Here is a 22,830-nt window from a genome sequence, read left to right as displayed (position 1 = left end):
ATCACATTAAGAAAATGACCACTTTCCAGAAGCCTGAAACAACAAAGAACTTCACTAGGTTTTAAATCCTTAAGCTAGGTATTATTTTCCAGACAAATGCCTGCAAAAGGCAGTTTTCACAGGTCTTAATATACACTGTCTGAACCTTGGGGCTGCTCATGTTTATTTCTGGTTCCTTAGGAGCTAATAGGCGATTAGAGGAGTAGATATGAAGAGAAAGAGAAGATGCAGGAAAGCAGGTGTCATAGTCCTTCGAGGCTAAGCTTTAAGGACCATTTTAGTCCTCTGACAAGCTGATCTCTTGGTGGCATTTTTGGTACTAGGTGGGTGGCAGACAGACACCAACTATTCAGCTGCTGGAAATCTCTAAGTAGTGACAGGTCATACCCCTACCTAAAGCACTGTTTATGGGGAAAAAAAAATATCTGCCTGTCCACATTCGAGAGTTTTAGAGTGGTGAGGTTTTCCTTTCCATCATACCTATCTGGCCCGCTTTTGTTTTCTGTACATGTAAGATCAGTTTAGATCATCTTTATTTCCAGTATGAAAAAAAAAACCCAAAAAGGAGGACACATGCTGACTCCAGAAAGGTTGCCTCATCTCCTCATCTAGTGGAGAATAAGACCTCTCCGTCGAGCACCGCCAGCACAGGACAACAAAGGCAACGTGCTTTAAATGTGTTGTAGATGAGGGATCTGCACCCAGCCGAAATGGCCCCAAACACTGCTGGGGATGTGGCAGTAGAGAAGGAGACCACAGATCCTCTGACTTCCCCATCCCCCAGCTTTGTACTAACAGCATCTGTACAAACAGCACGGGACTAGGGCCTGCGTCTCCACGAGCAAGAGGATGACGAGTGAGACAGCTACATTAAATCGACAAACACGAAAACTTGCTGTGCACAGACTTGTAATAGTCACCCTGTCCCCCGCCATCGATACCGGTTAACACATCCCAGGGTTTTTGTTATTATGTGTGAACCTGAGTTCTGGGGAATTTATTCCTTTGTTGGCCAAAGACAAAAAAGGGTATCCATATGAGCCCATGTACCTTTTTTCCATTCATTGGGAAACAGAAACACGTTCACCTGGGCAGTCCACGGATCAGCCAGGGGAGCAGAACTTGTACAGGCAATGGTTCCTGGCAAGGATCTGATTTTAAGACCTGATGCTCAACTCCCTGTGTAGGAATGTTAAGACTGAACCTCGCAGCACAGTTTCAAAGAAAATAAAAAACATGGAGCAGATTAATTTAGGATTAAATTATAATGAGAAAAAAGCTTCAGGTGAAAGGTAATTGGGATAAATTTCACACTCCAGCTCTCCTGTCCAAATATACACTGTAACCAACTTTAGCCTGCTGAAAATGCCATAGAAATACTGCTAACAAGCCGCTTGGTTCACAGGAATACCGTTTATAGCAGACATGAAGTCAGGAAAACTGTGGAATACATTATTGGTTAAAAAGTTAAATCAAACTCCTGGCAAATAAATTAATGGTCATTCCAAATTTTCTTTCTAAAAATGTAGGCTAGTATACAGCAAAGCAAGTGATCCATTAACAAAGTAATGACCTTTCAAGCCAGAAGACAATCTTGTCCCATACCTAACTGCTTAATGAAATCATTACCTCAGCAGCATAATTACAAGCCACAAGGAGTCGAGTAGACCCTGCCCACCAAGCTTGAACTGTGGTGCTTACAGCTCCACTGCTCCATTTCGGTGCAAAGAGCCATGCAAGCATGCTGGACACCCTCAGCCCGGCATGGAGGGCCGAACCACTGGAGCAACACAAACTGGTATCGGATCAGCATTCATTATCATACCTGTATGCACCTGCCGCTATGCCCCACGCCTGTCCCAGGGAAGACAGACCTAGAGTTACTGGGAAAATGCCAGCAGTTACACACAGGTAAAGAACAGGTTGGAGGGACTGTTCTCATACGCCTCTGTACGAGGAACAAGCGCCATGTTCCTCAGCTGCAGCCATCACTGGTGTGGGGCACGCCTAGCGGCACGCGTCTAACAGGTGACGCTCCTGGCCTCTAACAGAGACAAATCTCAATATTGTGGAGGCATAGCAACTCTGAAAACATTTTGACCAGTTTTCCTGAGAAGATGCACAAATCTTTCTTTCTACCCCTTCACTTCAGCAGAGACTCCAACCCAAAACGACCAGCCTGCACTGAAAGAAGGGAAGGACGATCCTTGGCCAAGTGGGTGTTCCAGGTTCCCACCACTCCAATAACAGATCATTTTTAAATCACCCCCCTAAATCCCTGAAGACCTCCCAGTTGCACAAAACACAACAGCTTGATCCTTTTTCAGTAGGATAAAATGTGATGTTATGACTAGCTGTATTTTAGGGAGAAATCTCCCGTGGCAATCCTAAAGCTACCTTACTTTCAGAGGAAAATGTTGAAAATTGCAAATCTATCACTTACGATCTTGCGCTATTTCTGTACCGACAAATGTAAGAGCACTCGCCATACTGTGCTTTTTCGGATATTTATCTGCAGAGAAATGATGTTCCCCTAAATTAGCTTTTTAAGATAAACACACATGCATGTGCTGTTTATTGTACTTTAAAAATAAAAAAAAAAAAAGAAAAAAAGAAAAAAAAGTTAAGCGCAGAGAAAATTCTTCAAACTGCATTTGGAGAGTGACCTAAGATGTGGGAAAGTTGTCTATTGCTTATGTTATTTTTTCACCCACTTTTGAGTGCTTTGAGGCTACATTTCCCCTGAGTTATGACAGATATTGCCACCCACCTTAGTTCTTCCTGCCTCTGCCCTAACAGAACCTCTTTGTTGTTTTATCTAATCAGATTCAGAGGCCCTGCTAGAGTTGGCTCTTTCAGACTGTTCAAAGCGGTTATATTTCTTATTTCCCAGGCTTCAGAAGAACTAAAAATAACCAAGTGAAAATCTGAAACGCAAAGCTAATATTCTTGCCAGTGTTAAGCAGATATGTTGTCAGGATTAACGAGAGATTTTAAAGATCTGAAAAATTTGAATAAATCAGAACACTTAATTTTTCTTTTCTGAGTTTTCTGAGTTTAAACTTTCCTAAGCCACGAAGAATTTTTTATAAAAATATTTACCTTAATTTTTTCTGAACCGAAGATATGTGGTGTGTCTTCACGCAAAGAGAAAAATTTATTACAAATCTTTCTGTATACAAAAGAGAATATTCACGACAGATGAGGGCTTGCAGCTCAAATGACTCTGGGGTGAAAGCGACCCAAGTTGTTTGTCCAGTCCCGGTGGAGAGTAGGAGTCGTAGGTGTTCTCCCTGAAGCCTCTTACCGGCAAAGACGGACCCACAGTAGGCATAGGGCAGGATCGTTAGGCTAGTTCAAATGTTGGTTGAACACAGTCACACCAGCTATGTTTGCATCTATCTTTGCACAATAATTTTGCCAGGATTTGTTAAAAGTGAAAGCTCTTAATAGGAGGGATTCTGCTCCGCTGGCTGGATTATGCACTAAAGCAATGTTTCCCAACAAGTTTATAGAGAATTGGGAAATGGAAGAAAAAGCAGTGTGAAATGTTGGCAAATGCACTTCTTTCAAGCTGAGAGAGTGACAAGCAGCTATAATTACTGACTGCAAACATCCACCGTCTTGAGGGAACTTTTAACTGCTTACATTTGCTGGCGGTAGCCCAGTTTTCTCTATGATGGAGAACTCCAGCAGCCAGTAATTACAGCAACTTTGCGCTTCCCCTCTTCCAGAGGAACTGAAAAGTTGGCAGCACAGGGCACAACATTAAGGCAATTAAACATTTACACAAATGAGCCAAAGGGAGGATCCATTTTCAAAAAGTCTGAGAAACACTGCACGTCTGCTGACTTCCAGAAACCGGGAAATGGCCGGCAACGTGACAGCCCAGCTTCCAAACTTGGAGCTCCGTTCAAGGGGCACGAGCCTGAAGCAGAAAGATTAGCGACCAGTCTAAGCCTCTGGAACAATCTGAAACACGACGCAGAATTTAGTTCTCAGCTCATGGAGAAACCACATGATGGAAAAGACCTGGCAGGTGAGATGCTAAGCTGAGTCCAGGCTAGCTACCGTAACATGGCCAACAATAAATCTGGCCCTCAGGATCTGAGGACTAGGGTTATCAGTGACAGAACAAAATAAGACCTGCCGTGAAATAAAAGTATTAAAGATGGTCTTTTAAACTGAAATTATAGTTAGGTGGACTATTTTATAACTAATCCTAACGTAACAATGTCAGAGTACTGTTTTCTTTCGCACGAAATGCAGTTTCACATAATTTTTCCATCTTCTGTGCAACTTGTACTTTTATGGAAGGCTTTTTCTTTTTCTGATGGGTATACTGGAAAGGATTTGTATTGCATAGTCATGTAAGGAAGTATTATCACAGTGGGCATGCACAGAGAATGCAGTTTTAACTTCTTAATTCACCACTGTTTGTTTGCTTTTCATTCAGTATGAAACTGTTAACCTTTAAAAAAACATAACCAAGAATATGGCTAAATATTTATTATCATAATCTCATATTTCACATATTTGCAAGTTCAGTACTGAAATACTATCTAATGCAATGCCTCAGCCAAAGTGGATGTGGCAGACGTTTTGTTTCTTTTTTATTTGATGTCTTTTTCCCCATTGACATTTATGGATGATATGAATCTGAAATTAGACGTGCAAAAACAAAAGTATGGATATTTTATCCCTTTTAATTTTACCACTAATTGTTTGAACTTATTACACTAATACATGAAGCCCTGTATTTTAGGAATCGGAAGGGAAAAAATTGCATGAAGCGTACACATGCCACACATTTAAATGAGAAACTGGTGACTACAGAGGCAAAATCTGGGTTCATAGAAGTCAACAAGGGCCTCCCACCCATGTCAGCAGAGCCAGAATTTTACCTTATACTCTGGGGCTCTGCCCAGCAGGATCCATTTCAGAATTTGTGATCACCCTTCTGCTTTATTAGCATCGCCACACAAACTGCCACGTTCCTGGCTGAAATTCAGGGCTAGCCCTGCTCTCCGTTTTTTAAGCTCCACTCTTAAGACGTCTTGAGAAAACTGCTCCAACTGGTTGGCATTAGAAGGAAATGAAAATCTTTTAAGTGGCTATTGTGCATGTCATTTGAATGCACTGGATGACATTTCAGCACCAGGCAATGCCTCCTCTCCACCACAGTCATCAGGAGTGGTTTGGTTTTTTTTTTTCTTCCCATATGGGCACTGAGGTTTCCAACAGCATTGATCCCGCTGCACATTTTTCTATACTTTGTACAAGCCTCTTTCTTTGAACATATTTCTGCAAACAGAAAGCCCTCAATGTGCAACAGTTTTTTAGCAGCTTGCAGGACTGAGCCCTTGATGTGATTATTTGATTAAATATGAAATAACTCTCATGATCAATGAATGATGTCACAGCTATCACTTTGAAGTTAGCAGCAAAATTTGCATTGGCTTAAGTCTGAGCAGGATCAAGGCATGCAGCATCAGACTGACATCCCTTAATTAATTTCCATATTTCTCTTTAAATGCTCATGCCTCACTCCACGCTTTTTCATGAGACGAGAGAAAAGAACAAACGCTGGAAACTGATGTTTTCACCAGCAGTAGGCTGTCACGCTTAACAAATTGTTCAAGTATATTAGTTTACGTGGGCATCCTGTCCTTGATCAGCTCCCACATTTCCCATAGACAGCAGCAGAAGTTGCACACAAAGACAAAACAAATGACCCATACTCAGCAAATAGAAATATAGCACTCCATCTGCAGACAGAAGGCCTGACTGAAAGAAGCGCTGCAGCACCTTTAGCAAAGTAACTGCTATAGACTTGGGTGGAAAATACAGAGTCCGTATTTCTTTGCTTCTTTGAATTTAAACTGTAATTTATACTTGCATTTTTAAAAAATCTGGGATATATAAAGGCCATATTGGAAGCACGGTCTTTATCTCACAAGCTAAGAGGAAATGAGAGACAGTAATAGGATTTTAACTAGTTTCTCACTTGCAATGAGCATCCAACACTCACCAAAGAAAACTTCCTTTCAAAATCTTTCCATTCCAAGTCTGCTCAACAGAATCAAAATGTGTGTGTGCGAACAATGTTCGTTTGTATTCTTAAGTGAGCTTGTTCTATTTTGCCATTTACTAAATGCTGGCGTAAAAATTCCTAAAGCAATGTGACTCTCACAACAAACAACTGTCGGACCCTAGCTGGAGAGCACATGCAAGCACAGAGTGCAACTGTTCTGTGGTTATTTGAGAGACAGTGGTCAGGGAAACAGGGGTCATTAATTTCTCTGCGTATTTTAAACATTTCCAGAGATGCGCTAAAATGCATTAAAAGCACAGCAGCCGACATCTAAGTCCGAAACGTTAAAAGAAGCTTTAGAAGGGGACTCCTGTGCAACAGCGAGAAGGGATGGTTTGGTTTTGACCTTTGCAGTAGGGAAAGCAACGCACTTTTAACTCTTTCCATCTTGCTTTTGCAAAAGGCCCGCTGGGAAACTTCCAAAGCAGGGCGCCCTTCCCAAAATCGCCGAAGGAATTGTGGCGGCAGGTGGCCACAGCGCTAGCCCCGCGGGCTTCATGGACGCGGAGGGGGCAGCCCTCTGCGCGGGCCTGGCACCGCCACCAAAAGGAGGAATAAACTGAACTCGGTTTCAGTCCCCGCGCCTCACCCACAGGCTCCTGCGCGGCTCCCAGAAGGCGGGAAAACCAAAGAGCCGCCGGCTGAGGAGAACCGACAGCGGGGAAGCGGGCGGGGGCGGTGTGTGTATCCAAAGCCCCGCGGCCCGGGGGTAGATGGCCGGAGGGCCCCCAGCCCGCCCCTGCGGCCGGGCGGCCGGGCGGAGGTAGGGAGGGAGGGAAGGAGGGAGCCGGCGGCAGCGGCCTCCCCTCGCCGCCAAACCCCCGCTGCTGGCTCGCAGCCCCCGCCGGAGGCAGGTGCGCGGGCGGGCCCCGCTGGACCGGCGGCTGCTGCGTTATCCTGGCGTGACCTCTCATGGCGGGACCGGGGAGCGGGGACCGCACCCCGCCCCTGCACCGCCCTCCTCCGCCGCCGCCCAGCAGGTGGCGCCGCTCCTTTCGCCCAGCGCGTGCCGCCGCCGCTGCCGCCGCCTGGACGTCACCGCGCGGCGACTTCCGCCTCCAGCCGCGCGGGGCGGGGCGGGCCGGGCCGGGCTGAGGCGACCTTTGCCACGGTAGCAGTGGCCGCTGGGGACCGTTCTCTGCCGTCACGTGCCTGCCCCGCGCGCCAGCGGCGGCGGAGCCGGGGGAGAGCCAAGTCAAGTCAAGCCGGCGGGTTTGGCGGGATCGCGTGAGGCGCCGTCCCGCCCCGCCCCGCCCCGCCCTCAGTGTTGGCGGGCGGTACGGTGGCTGGGAGGGTTTCCTAGGCAACCGCGCCGCGCCGCCAGCGGAGGCGGCCATGGCCGAGAGGGGCCCGGCGCGGCCCAGGTACGCGCCCGGCGCCCCGGGGCAGGGCAGCTGCCCGCCCGCCTGCCTTCCCTTCCTCCCTCCCTCCGGGCAGCGCTCGGCTCCGAGCCGCTTCCTGTACCGCCTCCGGGGCCGTCGCGCCCCCTCGCCAGGCCCGGGGCGAGAGAGGACGGGGCTGGAGGAGCGCCGCGGAGCCGTGGGTCGGGGGGGAGCGGGGCTCGCCGCCGTGTGCCAGCCCTGCCTGTGCCGCAGGGGAGCCGGAGGAGGAGGATGATCAGGTCACGGCCGATCCTAGCCCGGGGGTGATTAAAAGATTACATGAAATGCGTTAGGCTGTATAAGCTTTCCTTCATCCCTGTGGCTTAGCCGTACCCTCCCAAAACTTCTGCTCTCTGCCCTGTGTTACAGCGTCTAGCCCAGCAAGTGGCTTATGTGTTTGGCAGCTTGCAAAGTCATTTGTGAGCCTCCAATTGTAAAGGTATGGCTGTAAAGTGTATTTGCGAAGGGTAATGTTTGTCCCCAGTCTTCTGTTATGGAAACTGTCTGACATATTCGTTGCTGTCCTTTTGAAAAAGTTTTATATTGTTTGTTTTTATAAAAGGTGTAGTTATAGGGTAGACTAAAGTACAGATAATGTCAGAAGAATCTTTTTGTGACAAGGCTGGAATTAAGTATTCCCCACTTGCTGAAGTAGTTGGCACAGCTAGTAAACTGCATCTAGCGTTCTTTGATGTAAAAGCATAAAAGAATACTGGATTATGTGTGTCATGAGAGGTAGCATTCATAATCTTCTTATCATGTTCTCAGAGTTATTGTCCAAGTGCTTACAGAAGGATATATTATTCGATTCAAAGTCTGGGTACTCTGCTATAACTTTTTTTTTTTTTTTAACTGCTAAAGCCAAAGTGTCGGGTGGTCTGTGGATGAATAAGGAGTGAAAGCAGGAAGCGGTTGTCACAACTTGCCTGTCAAAACCAATTTACTAGGTAGGTAACAGTCCCATGTACCGAGAGTGCTCCATATTGAGAGAAGTTTTGTTTAATGGTAAAAACATTTCTGCAAATGTTTAGCCCTTTTATGTTTACATAGCACTTTTCAGCCTGGAAGATGCTAGGATAGATTAATGCTGCCATACATACGCAGTTTTGAAGGTAGCCATATGTGTTGAGCAGTGTGATATATGAAAGCTTTGTAGCGTTTTGAGTGTGGAGTATATTCGATACCTGAGAAGCCAGCACAGAGTTTTGGGAATGGGAGGAGGGCAAGTGCCATTGGCTTTCTGAGACAGGGCAGATCAAACCAAAAGTCATCCTCTAATCTTGAAGACTTTCATGCATTTATTGCTTACTGAGTCCTAAGCATAGCAGAGATGACAAAATAAAACTTAAAATGCCAGATGTCTCCAGTTTTGGAGAAGAAACATAGAAAGGAATTAAAAGCCCTTAAGATGGATGGGAAGTATAACTGCAGTGGATTCTTTTTTGATCACTGACAAAATGCTTAATTGTGGGTAGCTAAGAGAGCTGTCTTTTGAAGAAAAATGTAAAGATGGTGATTTATTTATCCCTCAAAGTTTAAATGCTGAGACTGTTGCTTTGGAAATTAGTATTTTGATTATAAGGAATTTGGGTAACCCAGGTATGTTTGCATTGATTGTCTTGTTCAGTAAATAATTTAAATTAGGAGTTGGAGGAATGAAATGTGGCATATCTCGAGATTTTGTTTGCTATAGCTCCCTATGAAAGCAGCAAATCACTAGGCTACCTCTGATTTCAGAATGCTTTTAACTAACTTTTTTTTTTTAAAAAAAAATCTTAGTTTTTAGACTCAGTTGTTTGGAAGGTAACATCCAGTTGCAGATCATGGCTCATCGAATTTCAAAAGAAGAATTAGATGAGCAGTTTGAAGAGTTTCTGAAAGAGGTATGTTTCAGAGCAAGGTCACATCCCTTTTGCCTATTAAAATACAGGAGGGAAATTGAGTATGGAAGAATATGAAATAGAAGATGCAGCTGTGCTTGTATCACGTAATTCACATAGCTGTCTTATGTGTGAGCCTTTGCAAGGTCTTCGCTTCATTGCTAAACTTAATTCATACTGTTTTACTGTGTTAAAATCAAGAGAACAGTTTTGTGATTAAATATTTTGTCACCCCTAGTCCATATCTTCAGAAAGAGTCCTGGCTTCTTGATTTTTGTTTCAGTTTGTGTGTGTTATTTAGTACCAAAAGCTTCAAATTGATATATAATTGAAAATGAGGTTAAAAACTTTTTCTGTATGTAGGTATAAGCTACCTTTTACTGAGTTCTATTTAAAAAAACTGTTTTGTTAGGATTAGTACAAGATATGTTGTAGTGATTAGAAAATTTTTTATTTGATTCCTTTTATTCCTCATGTTGATTTTGAGTACAGGCAAAATCATGCAAGTCTGTGGGTTATGTCTTAAGCTAAGTTATTGGACATAGTCAAAATGGCTTGCCTTGGTATGTTTTTTTTACTGCATATAGACCTTTAATTTCAGAATTTGCCCTCTGGTCTATCAGACACGCAGTGTAGTAATCCTGAGATGTAAATACCACATACATAAGGCCTTTACTATATTCTGTTGCTGTATGTAAGTGTAGCTGATGATGGCAGAGAATATTCTTGGGGTCTCTGTAACGTATGCTTGAAGATGTAGAGGCTGTGCCACAATTTAATGACTTGTGAAGAATGTAGGTGCTAGATTCTATAAAAATTGCACTTTTTACTGTAGTAAAGATCTGTAGTAGCCAGAGGCTTCTTTTTCAAGATTTTCGCTTTCCCAGATTGGTGTGTAACTCTGCTTTTACTTTGTAGCTTGTGAGGTGTTTTTACAGATACAGAATAAATGTAACTTCACTGAGCAACACGAAATGGAGAGAATAGAAAACCAAAATACCACCTGAAAATTAAGATTCACAAATAACTTAAAGGTAGATTTTGGCCTTCAATTCGATGATGTAATTGAGTTAACATTCTTGAATTCACTGAAATTATTAACATTAGTAAAAAGAGAAAATTAAGCTCTGTATTTCTGTCAAAAGTTCTTTTCTTACTATTGTTATGAAGGGAATTGCTCTGGGGAAGAGAAGGGAGGCTTATTCTTTTATTTTGTGCATCTGACAAAACTTTGCATATGATTCCTTCTAGTATTTTGTTCCTCATTTGACATGCTCTTCCTCCTCCTCAGCTATTGCCACATTAAGAATGCTTGAGTTAGGAAAACAAAATCAAAATAGCTGTACTGAAGTATCCAGAGTGGTATTTGGCACATTCCAGAGAATGTAACTTTTAACAACTCATGTCTTAATTGTTTTTTATTGTTTCAAACTAAAATTGTTTGTAAAGTGTTTAAACTTGCTTAAATGCATATACTGGCAATCCAGTCATTAAAAATATGCATTATTTTATGTTTTGCCAGCTAGATACAGACCCAAATAACAATGACATTATCTACTCTCTGTTAATTTATATGCATTCATCTTCTGTTATGACCCTCCCTTTGCTTTTGTTTTTTTTATAAAAAGTGTGCAGCCTTTTAATGTTAGAAAGATGAGAAACTGGTGTGCTCCATTGTTTGAAATCACTGTGTAGGTGATGTTTGTGTGAGTATAACGGCAGGGGACAGGAATAGCAAAAACTCTTTCTTAGTAGCTTGAGGAAGACAATATATTTTTAAGCAAATCTTTCGGAGAAGAAATGGAGTAGGATAGTTTTTCCCTTTCAAGTAGCTCATAGTTAGTGAAACTGCATTTGTTTGGAGGGAGGATTTTGTGTATGTTTGCAATTAAAACATAAAGACAGACTGTAGATGCAGTTGGATGATGCAGGTCTAATATGAGGATTAAACTAAAGTCTTTCAGCATATGCACTATCAGTGAAGAGGCTTTTCTAGGCTTTTATTGTTATACAGAAGGAAACAAAAATGTCTGCCTGGTCACACTTATTCCCAGCCCCTTGCCAGAATGGCCTGTTGTCATCCATAATTCTTTTCTTCCTCTTCAATTTTCCATGTGCCCGTGAACCTTCCACTCCCCACTACCAGTGTCTTGCTTTAGCGTATGTCCCCTGTTGTCACTTTAGTTTACATATCATCTGTTGTGTTGGTATGACTGAGTTTTCTGAGTGTTGGCTGTGAATTTCCCTTGGAACATGCAGTGTGAGGAGCTTTTTCTAATAAACAGTACTTGAATTAATTGCTTTTTTTGATGGTATTTCAAGAAAAGTGAAGTTAGGAAAAAGCCATTGTCTGCTTCTAGTCTTCTAGGCTGGCTTTTGTTCTATTTGATATTCATGGACAGCTGAGAAGGAAGACTTTCAAAAGGAAAGGCTAAGCCTATTCCATCTTCATCAGAAAATCTGTAGAATAGTACCTGGAAGAGTAAACTACACATTAAATCGTGTTTGGAAAACATTTTTAATTTTTATTAAAAGACCAAATATATTAAAATATTATTTTGTACTAAAAATATAATTTGGAGTAGACTTGCTTTATTGAAAAATACTTGTTTCATTAAATAATTAGGACAACTGGTCGTGAAAGTCTGAGTGTTGTAGATCCAATCCTGTATTACCTATCTACTTAAAGTTCTTTCATGTGTATAGGAGGTGGTAAGCTGATTATGTGCCATATAGGTGTCCCAGTTCTTCAGACTGACCCTTTTGGCTTTTATTTAAGTTGAGATTAAACAACTGACACTTTTTTTTCTGTGTGTGTGTGTGCCTGTGCCTGTCTTCCTGAAAGGCTGACAGGCTGTTACAGAGGAGGGGAAAGAAGAAATCAGTGCCACTTACTGGCACTGAAAAGCCATTACTGGTCCAAAAAGTTGATTGATTTATTTATTTACTTTTTTCAAAGGAAGGAAAAAATCTGTAAGTTTTGCTGGTGAGACAACTGACACGTTGGGGAAAATGCATGAGTGCTTTTGTGTCAGCATTTCTTTCCCAGCTGCTGCAACTTTACCGTCTGCAGTTGACAAGATGGCTGGACGTAGAAAGTTTCCAGAAATTGAAAACAACCTGTGGGAGTTTCAGTTTCTTCAGTTACAGTACTCTAAGGAGTATGAGCATCATTGAAGTTAGTCGTAAAAGAAACAGCAAGCGATAACAAAGCTTGCATCAAGCACCTGTCAGTACTTCTAGCTAGTGTGACGCAATCCGACCTTTGGGGACAATGGCAGTAGTACTTGTGTTGCGATTAGTGTAAGGAATTTGTTATTTATAGGACATTTATTAAGAATGTAAGGCTATTTTGTTCTATGCCACTGAGCCAACTTTAAAAAATTGCAATATACCCTGTTGTCTAGCAGTTTCATAATTTAATAAAATACAACTTTAATAAATTACAAGGCTTGCAGCGCTTGAATTTTCTTTCTGAGACCGTGTGTTAGGTGTTTAGTTTTCTCAAGTGAAACTGTAAGCTCTAAAGGTGTTATTGGTCAGAGATATTAATAAGAATATTAATTTTTTATGATTTTTTTTTCTTAAATGGTAGTTTTGGATAATTAGTATTTGAGCTATGGATGTTCTTGTTAGGCCCATATAAATTGAAGTCTTAGATGTATAGTAAAGGTAGGCTTTTATGGTAGTGCTTTTTATGCAAAAGGAATCAGGTAGTAGACTGCAGAGGCTTGTTTCAATAAAACATCCTCTTGTGTTTTACATATTAAGTACCCTCAGTCCTGTTGCCTCTAGTATTCTGTTTACACTATCCCATCTTCTTATTTGTGACTATTACAAAAGTGAAGCTTTTGAAATTTTCCCATATGATGCGTTTCATATGTGAATTCTTTGTTTCTTATGCTTTATGGCTTTTGCTAACTCTATTCACTGTGTTCTTTAAAAGACTTTAGGACAATTGGTTTCAATAATTATGGCTAAAAATTAGATAAAAATAAAAAGTACACCACTCCCCTTAACCCATGTTTACTGAGTTTAAGCACGAAGAATGCATAACACATGAGTTTGCAGTGCACTGGCTTAATGAATATATTTCCTTGTTCAATGGCTGGACAGCTAATTGTGGCTGTGAGCCTGCTGTAAGCCACAAAGAGCTCTATTAAAGGAAAAGAGTAGAGATTAGTTTCTTAAAAAAAAAAAAAACTACATCACTTCAAAAAAGTGCTGTTGTCTTCTGAAGTGTCTGTAGGTTTTTTCCTTCCCGTTACACTTCAGTAACTTAAATTCATAGCATGTTCATACCCACAGACTTTTTTCTCCATTGATTTATACCATCAGTTAAAATCAGTATGGATGACTAACATATATGAAAGCTTAATACACAGAGTTGGGTTGGAATGGCATTTCTATTAATTTCCATGAACACGAAGTATAAAATTAATTTATGAAATCTGACTTGCTGGGAGCTAGAATGTTGCATGTGAAGGTTTATTTTTAGAATATTAATAACGTTGTTCATGTACAAAGCAAGGCCAAGGCAAAACTGTTTTCTGCTTTACTTTATTATCTTCAAGGATATAGTCAGGATTTTGGTTCTTATATGTTGTAAGTAATTGACAAAGCTGATTATGCTATTCATTTGAACATATTACTAAGCAGTTAACTTTTAACATATCTAAATTCTGTCAGGAAGGTTGTTATAACAGGCAGTATTATGCCACATGAATATAGTTATTGTTTCTTACTCAGCTTTGTCTTGCATGTAAAAAAAAAGCAGCAGTGGGGATTAAAGAGGGGCATCCGGACTCAGAAGTCCGGAATTGAGTGGCTGAAAGACAGTTAAACAATGTGAAAATGTAAAAGCTGTCTTTAATCTTGTGTGCAATTGACTCAGTCTCTTTCAGATGATTCACTTGGAAATTCAAAGAAAAAATCCAGCATTCTTGAGACATTGGGACAGCCCAGGAAAAAAGAAACGAAGAAAAAGGATTCAGTGCCGTGGTGGATATCTGAGGAGGATTCAGATGATGGTGGTAAATAATGTGGTTTTGCAATCTTTTGGCCACAGGGGGTCAGGCTAGTGCCTCCTCATGTGTCATATAGGCCTCGTTTCAAGTCAGGTTGATGCCACTCAAGTGCTTTAGAACATAACAATGCAAGTTTGTAAAGTATAAAGCTCAAATGTAATTGTATTTTTTTAAAATGGATTGTATTCAAGCTGTAAGCAAGCTGTCTGCTATTTTTTCTGTAGCTTTCAAGTTATTAAAACTTGTAAAGAGTAAATATATTATAAATAGTACGATAATTAGAAAATGTAACTCATGAATTCTGCTGAAATATTTGTAGGTGTGTTTTGTAACTAACCTGTTCCTTATACTGAGTTTTTATAGATTTCTCTTTTCAAAACTGGAGAGGAAAAAGACCATTTTGTATAACCTTATGCTAATTGCAACATTTTTAATAGGTTGGGAAAGCACAGAAAAACTTTTCAACAGCAGCTGATTCAAAGATGTATGTCTGTCAGTATTCTCAATGTTTCCCTTGCCAAGGACCATGGCTCAAGGGGAAAAGAGTTGTGATGACATGATTGCTAGTTCAGTATTGACTTTGTCACATAGTTGTGAAGAAAATATATTATTGTTTGCAAGCTTTCCACCTCTAGTTTTCTTATTGGGTAGTAAAGCCTATGAGCAGTTAGTTTCTACAGGGTTATTGCTGCTTGGTCTTGTAGTGGTGGCTTCTCGTTTTCATGATTTGTATAACTTAAAACTGGAGCTTAACAGAAGGTCCCAGAAATCAGTTTTTCATATGACAGAGTTAAGATACTGCTGGTAGTCTCCGATTTTAAGCATAGCTCTGTCCTGTCAGTGTTGTCATAGTTAGGAGGCAAATTTCAGTCAGCAGTTGTGCCATTCAGGCATAACCGTAACAGGTGTGCAACTTCATATCAGGTAATTATGAGATATTATGAATTCCTTACTTATAGCTTTTCAAAAAAACCAGGACAGAGTGTTCTTACTGGGCAAAGTGTGAGAATTAAGCAGTTAGCATGGCCTCATTTTTCGACTTACTATCGAAGAAGATTTTCAGGGGACTTCAGAAGTTCAGCATTCTTCCGTGCTTTTTTTCTGAGTTGCTTGAGGCAACCCATAAAGCACTTTGCTTCTCATGCTACTTCTACCAAAAAACACTGGAGTAGGTACTTTAAAGGGCAGGGTGATTAAAAGTTTTAGAGAACAGTGCTTGTGTGGGTTAAGTACAATGCGAAGCAGAATGAGAAGAAATGATGTGATCATATCCAGTTGTTCCCATCCAAACCAATTCTACCACTTTTATTTTTTAAATTAAGAGTATCTTACCAGCTCTGTAGTCTAACTAGAGGTAAAGCTATTAGAACTGAAACATGTTTGATCTGCAGTTTATTGATGTATAAAATAAAAAGAGAGTTCTGGTAAACTTTTTAAGGTCTCTTTTTAAAAAAGCTTCTCCTTCAACAGGAAAACATTCAGAAGGTGGGCCTACCCAGTTTCGCCAGTATGGAAACTATTCACTTGCAAAAGAAGCTAGCCTGTTCATTTTCATACTCTTCATGATGAGGGGCTGGACTTTTTCGCAGGGAGTTGGAAATAGTCTGTGTGTAATGCTTTTTGAAACAAAGGTCCAGCACGTCTTGGCAGTTGGACATAATAAAGTTGAGAGTACAAGAGTAGCATGGTGCTCAGATGTATTAACAATGGTTTATTATTAATAATGTAAGTTACTGCATGAGATGACTGAGAAGATGATCATTTAGATTTTTAGCTTTTTGTAAGGTTATTAAATGTGCCCTAAATAGCAAAATAATTGTCCCACTTAAAAAAAAATAATAATATCGCTGTGATTATAACAAATATGGAAATAAGCTGAATTTATTTCTCAAAAGGGTAAGGTTGGCATTCTTTGAAATGTTGTGGAGATTCTTCTGGTTTCTCCTAGGCTTGAACCTCCTCATTGGTTGCAGATAGGTCTCTTGTTGACAGGATGTCAGCTAATAGAATTATTTTTGAATTGTTTTCTCAACATGAATCAAACTTACGTAAATGTATAAATCTCACCTCCACCCACAGTGTGGCACTGCATTACAAATATGTGCATCATATGTATGAGTTTATGTGTTCGGGTAGCACTACATAGAGATACCGTTATATAAACAAGGTACAGTCTGGCTAATTAGCTTGAGTAATGCACCAAGCTGATAAGTTTTTTCCAGTTTGAGGTTTTCATTTTGAGTCACTTCAGTATCTATATCATGCTGTCTTAAAAGACACAAGACAGATGACTGGAAGACAAAATATATGCTATATATTTATTTGTTGTCTGATTGTTTTTTCCAAGGCATCTTGTTGCAGAAGTGCAAGGAAACAGGTAGAGATGTAAAGTAATAGCCTGTTTTCACTTGGCTTTGTAGATTAATGGTAAACAGTGTAGACTATTTCTGTTCATTTGGCTGAGTACTGTAAAGTACACTTTAAAATAACTCAACTTGTAATTCTGGGCACGTTTGAACTCTTTGTTCTTAAGCTTTAAACTGAAATGTGCAAATTGTGATTCAAGATACTGTCTTCCATATTTGACAGGCTAAAGACATACCTCTAGCTAATGTCCTTTTTACCTGTTTTTGTCATTTAAATGATAAAAAGAAATTGGATAATAAGAATTTCTGTCCTGTCTTGCTTGCCCATCTATTCTTGCTGTTTGTCTTACTTCTCAAGATTTTCAAACAAGATTTGTTAAACCGAGAAAAGAGAAGAAACTGATGGAAAGCGATGCTGAAATAGTGAAAGATAGTGAGCAAAAGAGCCCCCATTCAGATTCTCAGTCTGGTATTTGATTAAATAAGTTGTATTAAATTTATTCAGTTCAGCCTTGTATTACTAGTGTGTTTCCTATAGAAAAGCCTTTGCAAATTGTCCATTTGACCGTAGTGTTCTTACTGAAAGCAAGCTGCCACTTACTTCATTTGTCATTTCCAGAAGAAACTAATAACTATGTGAGCTTTTGCTCAATTGGCATTACATCATACATCGCTACCTATAGTGATGTGGAAGGACAGACAGTATTGAATGTAAGCCAATGGGAGAATAACTTTGAAAATCTAAAGAAAGGTCAATATGTTTAGTAAACAGAAAATCTCTTACACTGTCTGTATTTCATACTCAAGAAATATTAATATTCACTTTTCTACTTGTTTAATTTCAAAGACTCCAGTCAGAGAAGCATTCTATTTATTTTCTACTGATGTGATTCTTTTCCATCTCTGGCCAGCAGGCTGCTCTGTGCATGCTGCCTCTGGAATGGAACCAGTAGAGTTGGTGTAATAATGACAAACTAAGTTGTTTGATCTACAGGATTATTTTAGTCAATGTAACTTCAGAGTCAGCCCTTTACATGAAGTTACTTCTTATGCTATCTTAAGAGAAACTCCAAAGAATCATTAAGAATTATTAACATTGATCCATGAAATAGTTTTGTGTAAATGACAGTAGCAGTTAACTTTTATGTAGTTTAAATGTGGCTTTGGTTTTAAATTCAAGCAGATCAGTAATATTTTGGAGAGCCATGACAAAGAAGTATTTGGCACTTGGTCTTCAGATTGTGTTGGTGGTCTACTGTGTGGCCTACAGAACATTTCCCTGTGTTAGCTTTCTAGAGCATGTGTGCTGCCCTGTTTTCATACGCTTCATTTGCATAGAATAGCTACAAAGCATCTCGGTCTGGGAGATAAACACTAAAACTGAATGTATTTCTCAAATTAGGCTTAATATCTGAAATATGAGCAATAGGAAGACTTTGGCAGTTATTTCAAATTACTGTTTTAAAAGGCATCAGGTGTTTGCGTTATTTCCAGCAGAAGGCATGCTGTCCACACTTTTAGTGTCCCAGTAAATGTGGGAGAATATAAATCTAGAGAAGTGATGCCTTACTAGTGGACTTGGACATCAGTTGAGGGAATAAAGGACCCATGCATTGTTTCCGAATGGATCTCATATTGTTTCTCTTTTTGCATTGCACCTGCCATATACTCACCAGCTTCCTTTAGTCATCTTGGATCTTTCTGAGTTGTGTTAGCTTCCGGTCACACCTCCCCTTAGTCCTGTTTCTAGATAGCAAAAGTATTTGGCCTGATCCCCTAGACTACTCTTGCACTCTCTTTTGTCAAGGTAAATTCAAAAAACCTGTAACAGTTTTCTCTGAACTAGCTGATTTAGAAGCCCTTTCTACCCCAACACTTTGAATGAGGAAAAGTCTAATACAGTGCATCTGGCTAGACTAAGGCATATAAAGTGTGTAGTGTGACTATCATCTAAGAATGATGAGAGAGCACAGTTTTCAGCACAGGTACTGTTATCTTAAACTTAATTCTACTAATGTGAATGGAAGGCATTTGGTTGTATTTGCTTCTAAGCAAGTCCTCACAGGGTTTGATCAAACCATGTGCCGTTCTCGTACCTGGCAGTGATAAAGACAGTAGTAATTCACATTTATATACCTATGTTTTTCTGCTTTTTCTTTGAACCGGTCTAGATGCTTTCCTTCAAAACTTGTAGTACAAAACTACTTTTATGCTTGAAGTAGTTTTACTAGATTTTCTTTGTTTTCAGGTAATATATTGAGCTCCTAGAACAGTGTATTTGCATACAAGGTATACATGGTGCAAGAATGAATTTGTCTTTTTTTTTTAAATAAAAAAAGAGGAAAAGAGTTGTATTCTCAGAAGTTATAAGTATTAACTTTAATTTTTAGTTATAGCTAGAAAATTGTAGATAATTCAATCTACAAGAAACTGAGCTGCGTTAGGTTTTCAGAAGTGCCAATTTGAATTCTCACATCTTACTTTTCTTTTTATTCCCTGTCCATTATGTATAAAAATTTATAAATGTTTGTGTACACTTAAAAGTAGTTCCCCCTAAACCTTCTTCCAGTGCATCTCACAGCAAAGCTTTGTCTAAATTCAAAATGCTGGAAAAATTTCATAAGGACAAGAAAGATTCATACTTAAACAAGGAAGAAGGAAGCCTCACTTCTGACAGTCCAGGCAATTCTGAGGGTAACAAATTTATTGTATTTTATATCATCTTAAAAAGCTAAAATGGCTCGATTCTGACAGTCCTGGTCAGATTAAGGAGAAAATAAGTTACTTTTTAGCCAGATATTTGTCATTGTCTGTAGGTCTGTGTCCTCTGTATTTATGGTTTTAAATTTTGCTCTGCAAGTGTGCTGCTTAGAAATATTTTTCTAAGTGAAACAAACTCAGGTTCTTAATTAAGTGGCAGGACTTAAAAAAGAATACTCTATGTCATTAGCCTTACAAAATATTGCATGTGAAGATATGGGTAGTGAAATCTTTGGAGTTTAAGAAAACTGCAGCTTCAAGAAGTTTTTATGAAAAGTAATAAATACCCCCCCACAAAATAACTCACTCTTGCAAGCCCCAGAAAAATCAGTAGGACTGTTCAAACAGCCAAAACACACAGTGAAAAGAGACTTTGAAATCCATCCAAGCTGATACTTCTTCCAAGTTTGACAAGTTTCTCAGAGTTCAGATTGTGTAGGACTAGTAAAAAGACATTTTTGCCTTCATTAGCAACAGTAGTATCTCCTGTAAGGTGGGGTGTGTATCTGGGAATTGGCAGTGACAGAGCTGCAAAGCTGAATGGCTGCAAAACAGCGTTTGATTTTTCAGATTATTACCGGAGGTGCTTTTTAAAAAAAAAAGCACTAGTCTGGTTTGAACTGGCAAAATACTTTAAAAATACTAGGTAGCTTACATAAGTCCTGTGAAGCCTTCAAGATCAATGTAAGTCTGTTCAGAAAGTTCATTGAGTTTGAGATTATTTAAATAAACCAACTCAGGAAAATGTTTTTCTCTAAAATCTTGTTCTGTTAAACGTTCTAATTGTCTTTTTACTGAAGTATATTCCCATCGCCTTTCTTGTAGATCTTACAAAAGAGGGCAGTGAACAGTTTATGTATTCTACTAACATATTCTCCGTGAAAAAGAGGGTGTTGGGGTCTGGTGAGATTGTGACTAATCTAAAGGTCTGCAAAAAACTTGTGACCCAGCTGCAAGCAAACTCCTGTTTGCTGTCTTGATAACTAGAGTACAGCACCACCTGGGTAAATTACTTAAATTACTGCATTTAGCTACCACAGAAATGGACTATTCATGGTTTTTCACTTCTGTTCAGCACTTGGAGCTCTCCGTTTTATACTTTTCAATGGAGTAGCAAAATGTATGCAAGGATAATGCCTAAATACATGGAGAGTTTGACCTTTAGTCAATGTCTCTGACATTTTGCATGCAGTCAGTCAGAGCTCTGTATCTGGGACAGAATGTGGAAGTAATTTCCAAGATGTAGAATTTTATGCACTTAGCCTCCCAATAAAATGTGCAAGGGGACTTTGTCATGCAAGTCAAGGAAAAAACCTATTATACTTCTTAACAAGGAGGCTCTTATAATCAGAATGGATGTGCTAAGGGCTGCTCAGCAGAGAAAGAAAAGGTGTTTGGACTCTTACTTTCCCCACCCCACCTCACCCTGGGTACATTTTCAGTACTGAAAGGAGGGGATTCTCCATTGTCATGATATAAGCAAATATGGCAATTCTTAAAAGGAACTTGGTTGAACCTGTGTAGAGGGTGGAGTAACATCCCAGAGCTGAAGCACTTGGTCAGCACGTGCAAGACTGGTTTAGTGTTCTTGGTCTGAAGGATTGATGTACGCATCTCCTGCAGTCTCTTGCCTGCAGGAAATAAGCTGCAGTCAGTGTCTTCAGCCCTCCTGGTATGTTCACCAGCCCTTCTAGCCCTAGTGTGTTCACTAGCCCTTCTCCTGAGAGAACCTCGGAAGAATCAAAGTATAAATGTGTGTGTTTTAGGGGCAGGCAGAAGGGACTTGGTACTGCTTTTTAACTAATAATGTACTGCAATATTTGGCTTTTAGTTTTCTACAAGGAAGTAGATAAGGCAGCATTCTGTCTGAGAGCAGAATTCACACCTAAGGTTGGTAGGGCGATGTTGAACCCTCACAATGACGAAATTACAGTAAGGAGAGCAACTGCCTTTTGTAGTTGCATAAACATGCAGAGTGGGAGAACTCGTTTTTCATCAGTGACCTTTCAGTAACTTTGGTTAATATTTTTTTCCTTAAAGCAATTAATTTGCAACAAATGTAAAGAAGCTGCTGGGCCAATGGCTACAATTTTCAGAAGTCTGTGGGTAGTAGATGAAACAAAATTAATAGGCTTCTGACAAAGAAATGTTAATTTCTGTGCAAGGTTTTGTGTGTGATTGTCCTCCATAAGTAATGTTATAATAAGTCAGTTTTTACAGTAGTTGTATTTGCCCCATGCTGAACTATAGGTTTGTGTGCAAATTTGAAGGATGGGAAGAAAATGTATATAACAGACTAATTAATTGCAATTAAATAAGATTTATATATCTCTTAATAGAAACTGAAGTTAGATGAATGTGATTTGTGAAACTAGGCATCCTTGCAGTTGTGATGAGCTTAAAATTTGTGGTTCTGGAAGATGACTCAAAAACTAAAGTGTCATATAAATAGCTTTTAGATGATAGTCAAGAATATTGCAACCTTTTCCCTAGGAATGCTTGGAGCCAATGGAAGCTTTGTCAAGATACAGAACTCTTCTCAGCCTATGGGGGAAACAGATGAGAATGTGCACATGGAAAAGATGCAGCTTCAGAAAAGTAATGGGGTTGCTGTCTCCTTATGTAGAGGCAGCCTGGAGACAAACGGTGAGAACTGAAAGTGCAGCCATTTCATGAAGCTGGCTACATCTAAAGAAACTATTTTATGAACTGTTCCTTTTAATTCATTGCAAGTTGGGATTCTTCACTTCTGTCAGCTGCATCTCGTGAGCTGAAGGCTCCTGGTAGTAGCTTGTGATTATTTGATACTGTTGATATTTTGTGAGTCTGTCTAAAGTTGTTAACTATTATGACTCTTCTTTGAGCACAGACACAATTAGTTTATTCTTTGTTTTTAAATTTAGATTCAGTTTTAGCTTCTGGGCCTAATCAAAGTATCGTGGGAGTTGGACTGGATACCTTGGAAGAACAAGAAGAACAAGAGATCTTTTTTGCCAAACTTGAACAAGAAGCTTCCTCTAGTATTGATTATTCAAGATTAAATAAAGGGCTGGATTCCAATGATTCTGTATTACTAGCACCATTTGTACGGTAATTTAGAGGGAAGAAAAGTTGTGGGCTGTATTAGTGGGCACATGTGACTTGGATATCTGAATACCATGGCCCCTGAGATTTTGTGGGATAAGATCCTGTACGATTTCACGCAGTTTTTTGGTTGGTTGGTTTGGGGTTGGTTTGTTATTTTGGGGTTTGTTTTGTTTTGGTTTTTTTTTTATTTGGAAGACAAGAACAGAGGTGAGCTTAATAAGTAAAAGCAAGGAA

At 39.9% G+C, this 22,830-nt stretch overlaps 1 protein-coding gene across 5 annotated transcripts in view; it reads left to right on the top strand.

The window, feature by feature from the left end:
- The first annotated feature begins 7,213 nt into the window (after nucleotides 1-7,213).
- CEP162 (centrosomal protein 162) overlaps nucleotides 7,214-22,830 on the top strand; it is a 47,476-nt gene continuing 31,859 nt past the window's right edge. For 3 of the 5 annotated variants that reach the window (XM_075087206.1, XM_075087209.1, XM_075087210.1), the window contains exons 1-6: nucleotides 7,214-7,458; nucleotides 8,338-8,423; nucleotides 9,256-9,359; nucleotides 14,251-14,389; nucleotides 22,003-22,155; nucleotides 22,413-22,599. In XM_075087206.1, coding sequence (XP_074943307.1) covers nucleotides 9,300-9,359; nucleotides 14,251-14,389; nucleotides 22,003-22,155; nucleotides 22,413-22,599 — 539 coding nt within the window. In that variant the 5' untranslated portion in view covers nucleotides 7,214-7,458; nucleotides 8,338-8,423; nucleotides 9,256-9,299. Of the gene's footprint in view, nucleotides 7,459-7,825; nucleotides 7,916-8,337; nucleotides 8,424-9,255; nucleotides 9,360-14,250; nucleotides 14,390-22,002; nucleotides 22,156-22,412; nucleotides 22,600-22,830 lie in introns of those variants that run through there. The other 2 variants (XM_075087207.1, XM_075087208.1) reach the window with 2 other exon arrangements.

The sequence above is a fragment of the Phalacrocorax aristotelis genome, chromosome 3 (assembly GCF_949628215.1).
Source record: "Phalacrocorax aristotelis chromosome 3, bGulAri2.1, whole genome shotgun sequence".
NCBI lineage: Eukaryota > Metazoa > Chordata > Aves > Suliformes > Phalacrocoracidae > Phalacrocorax > Phalacrocorax aristotelis.
The sequence above is the reverse complement of the archived record's forward strand: the minus strand, read 5'-3'. Positions and strand labels throughout refer to the sequence as shown.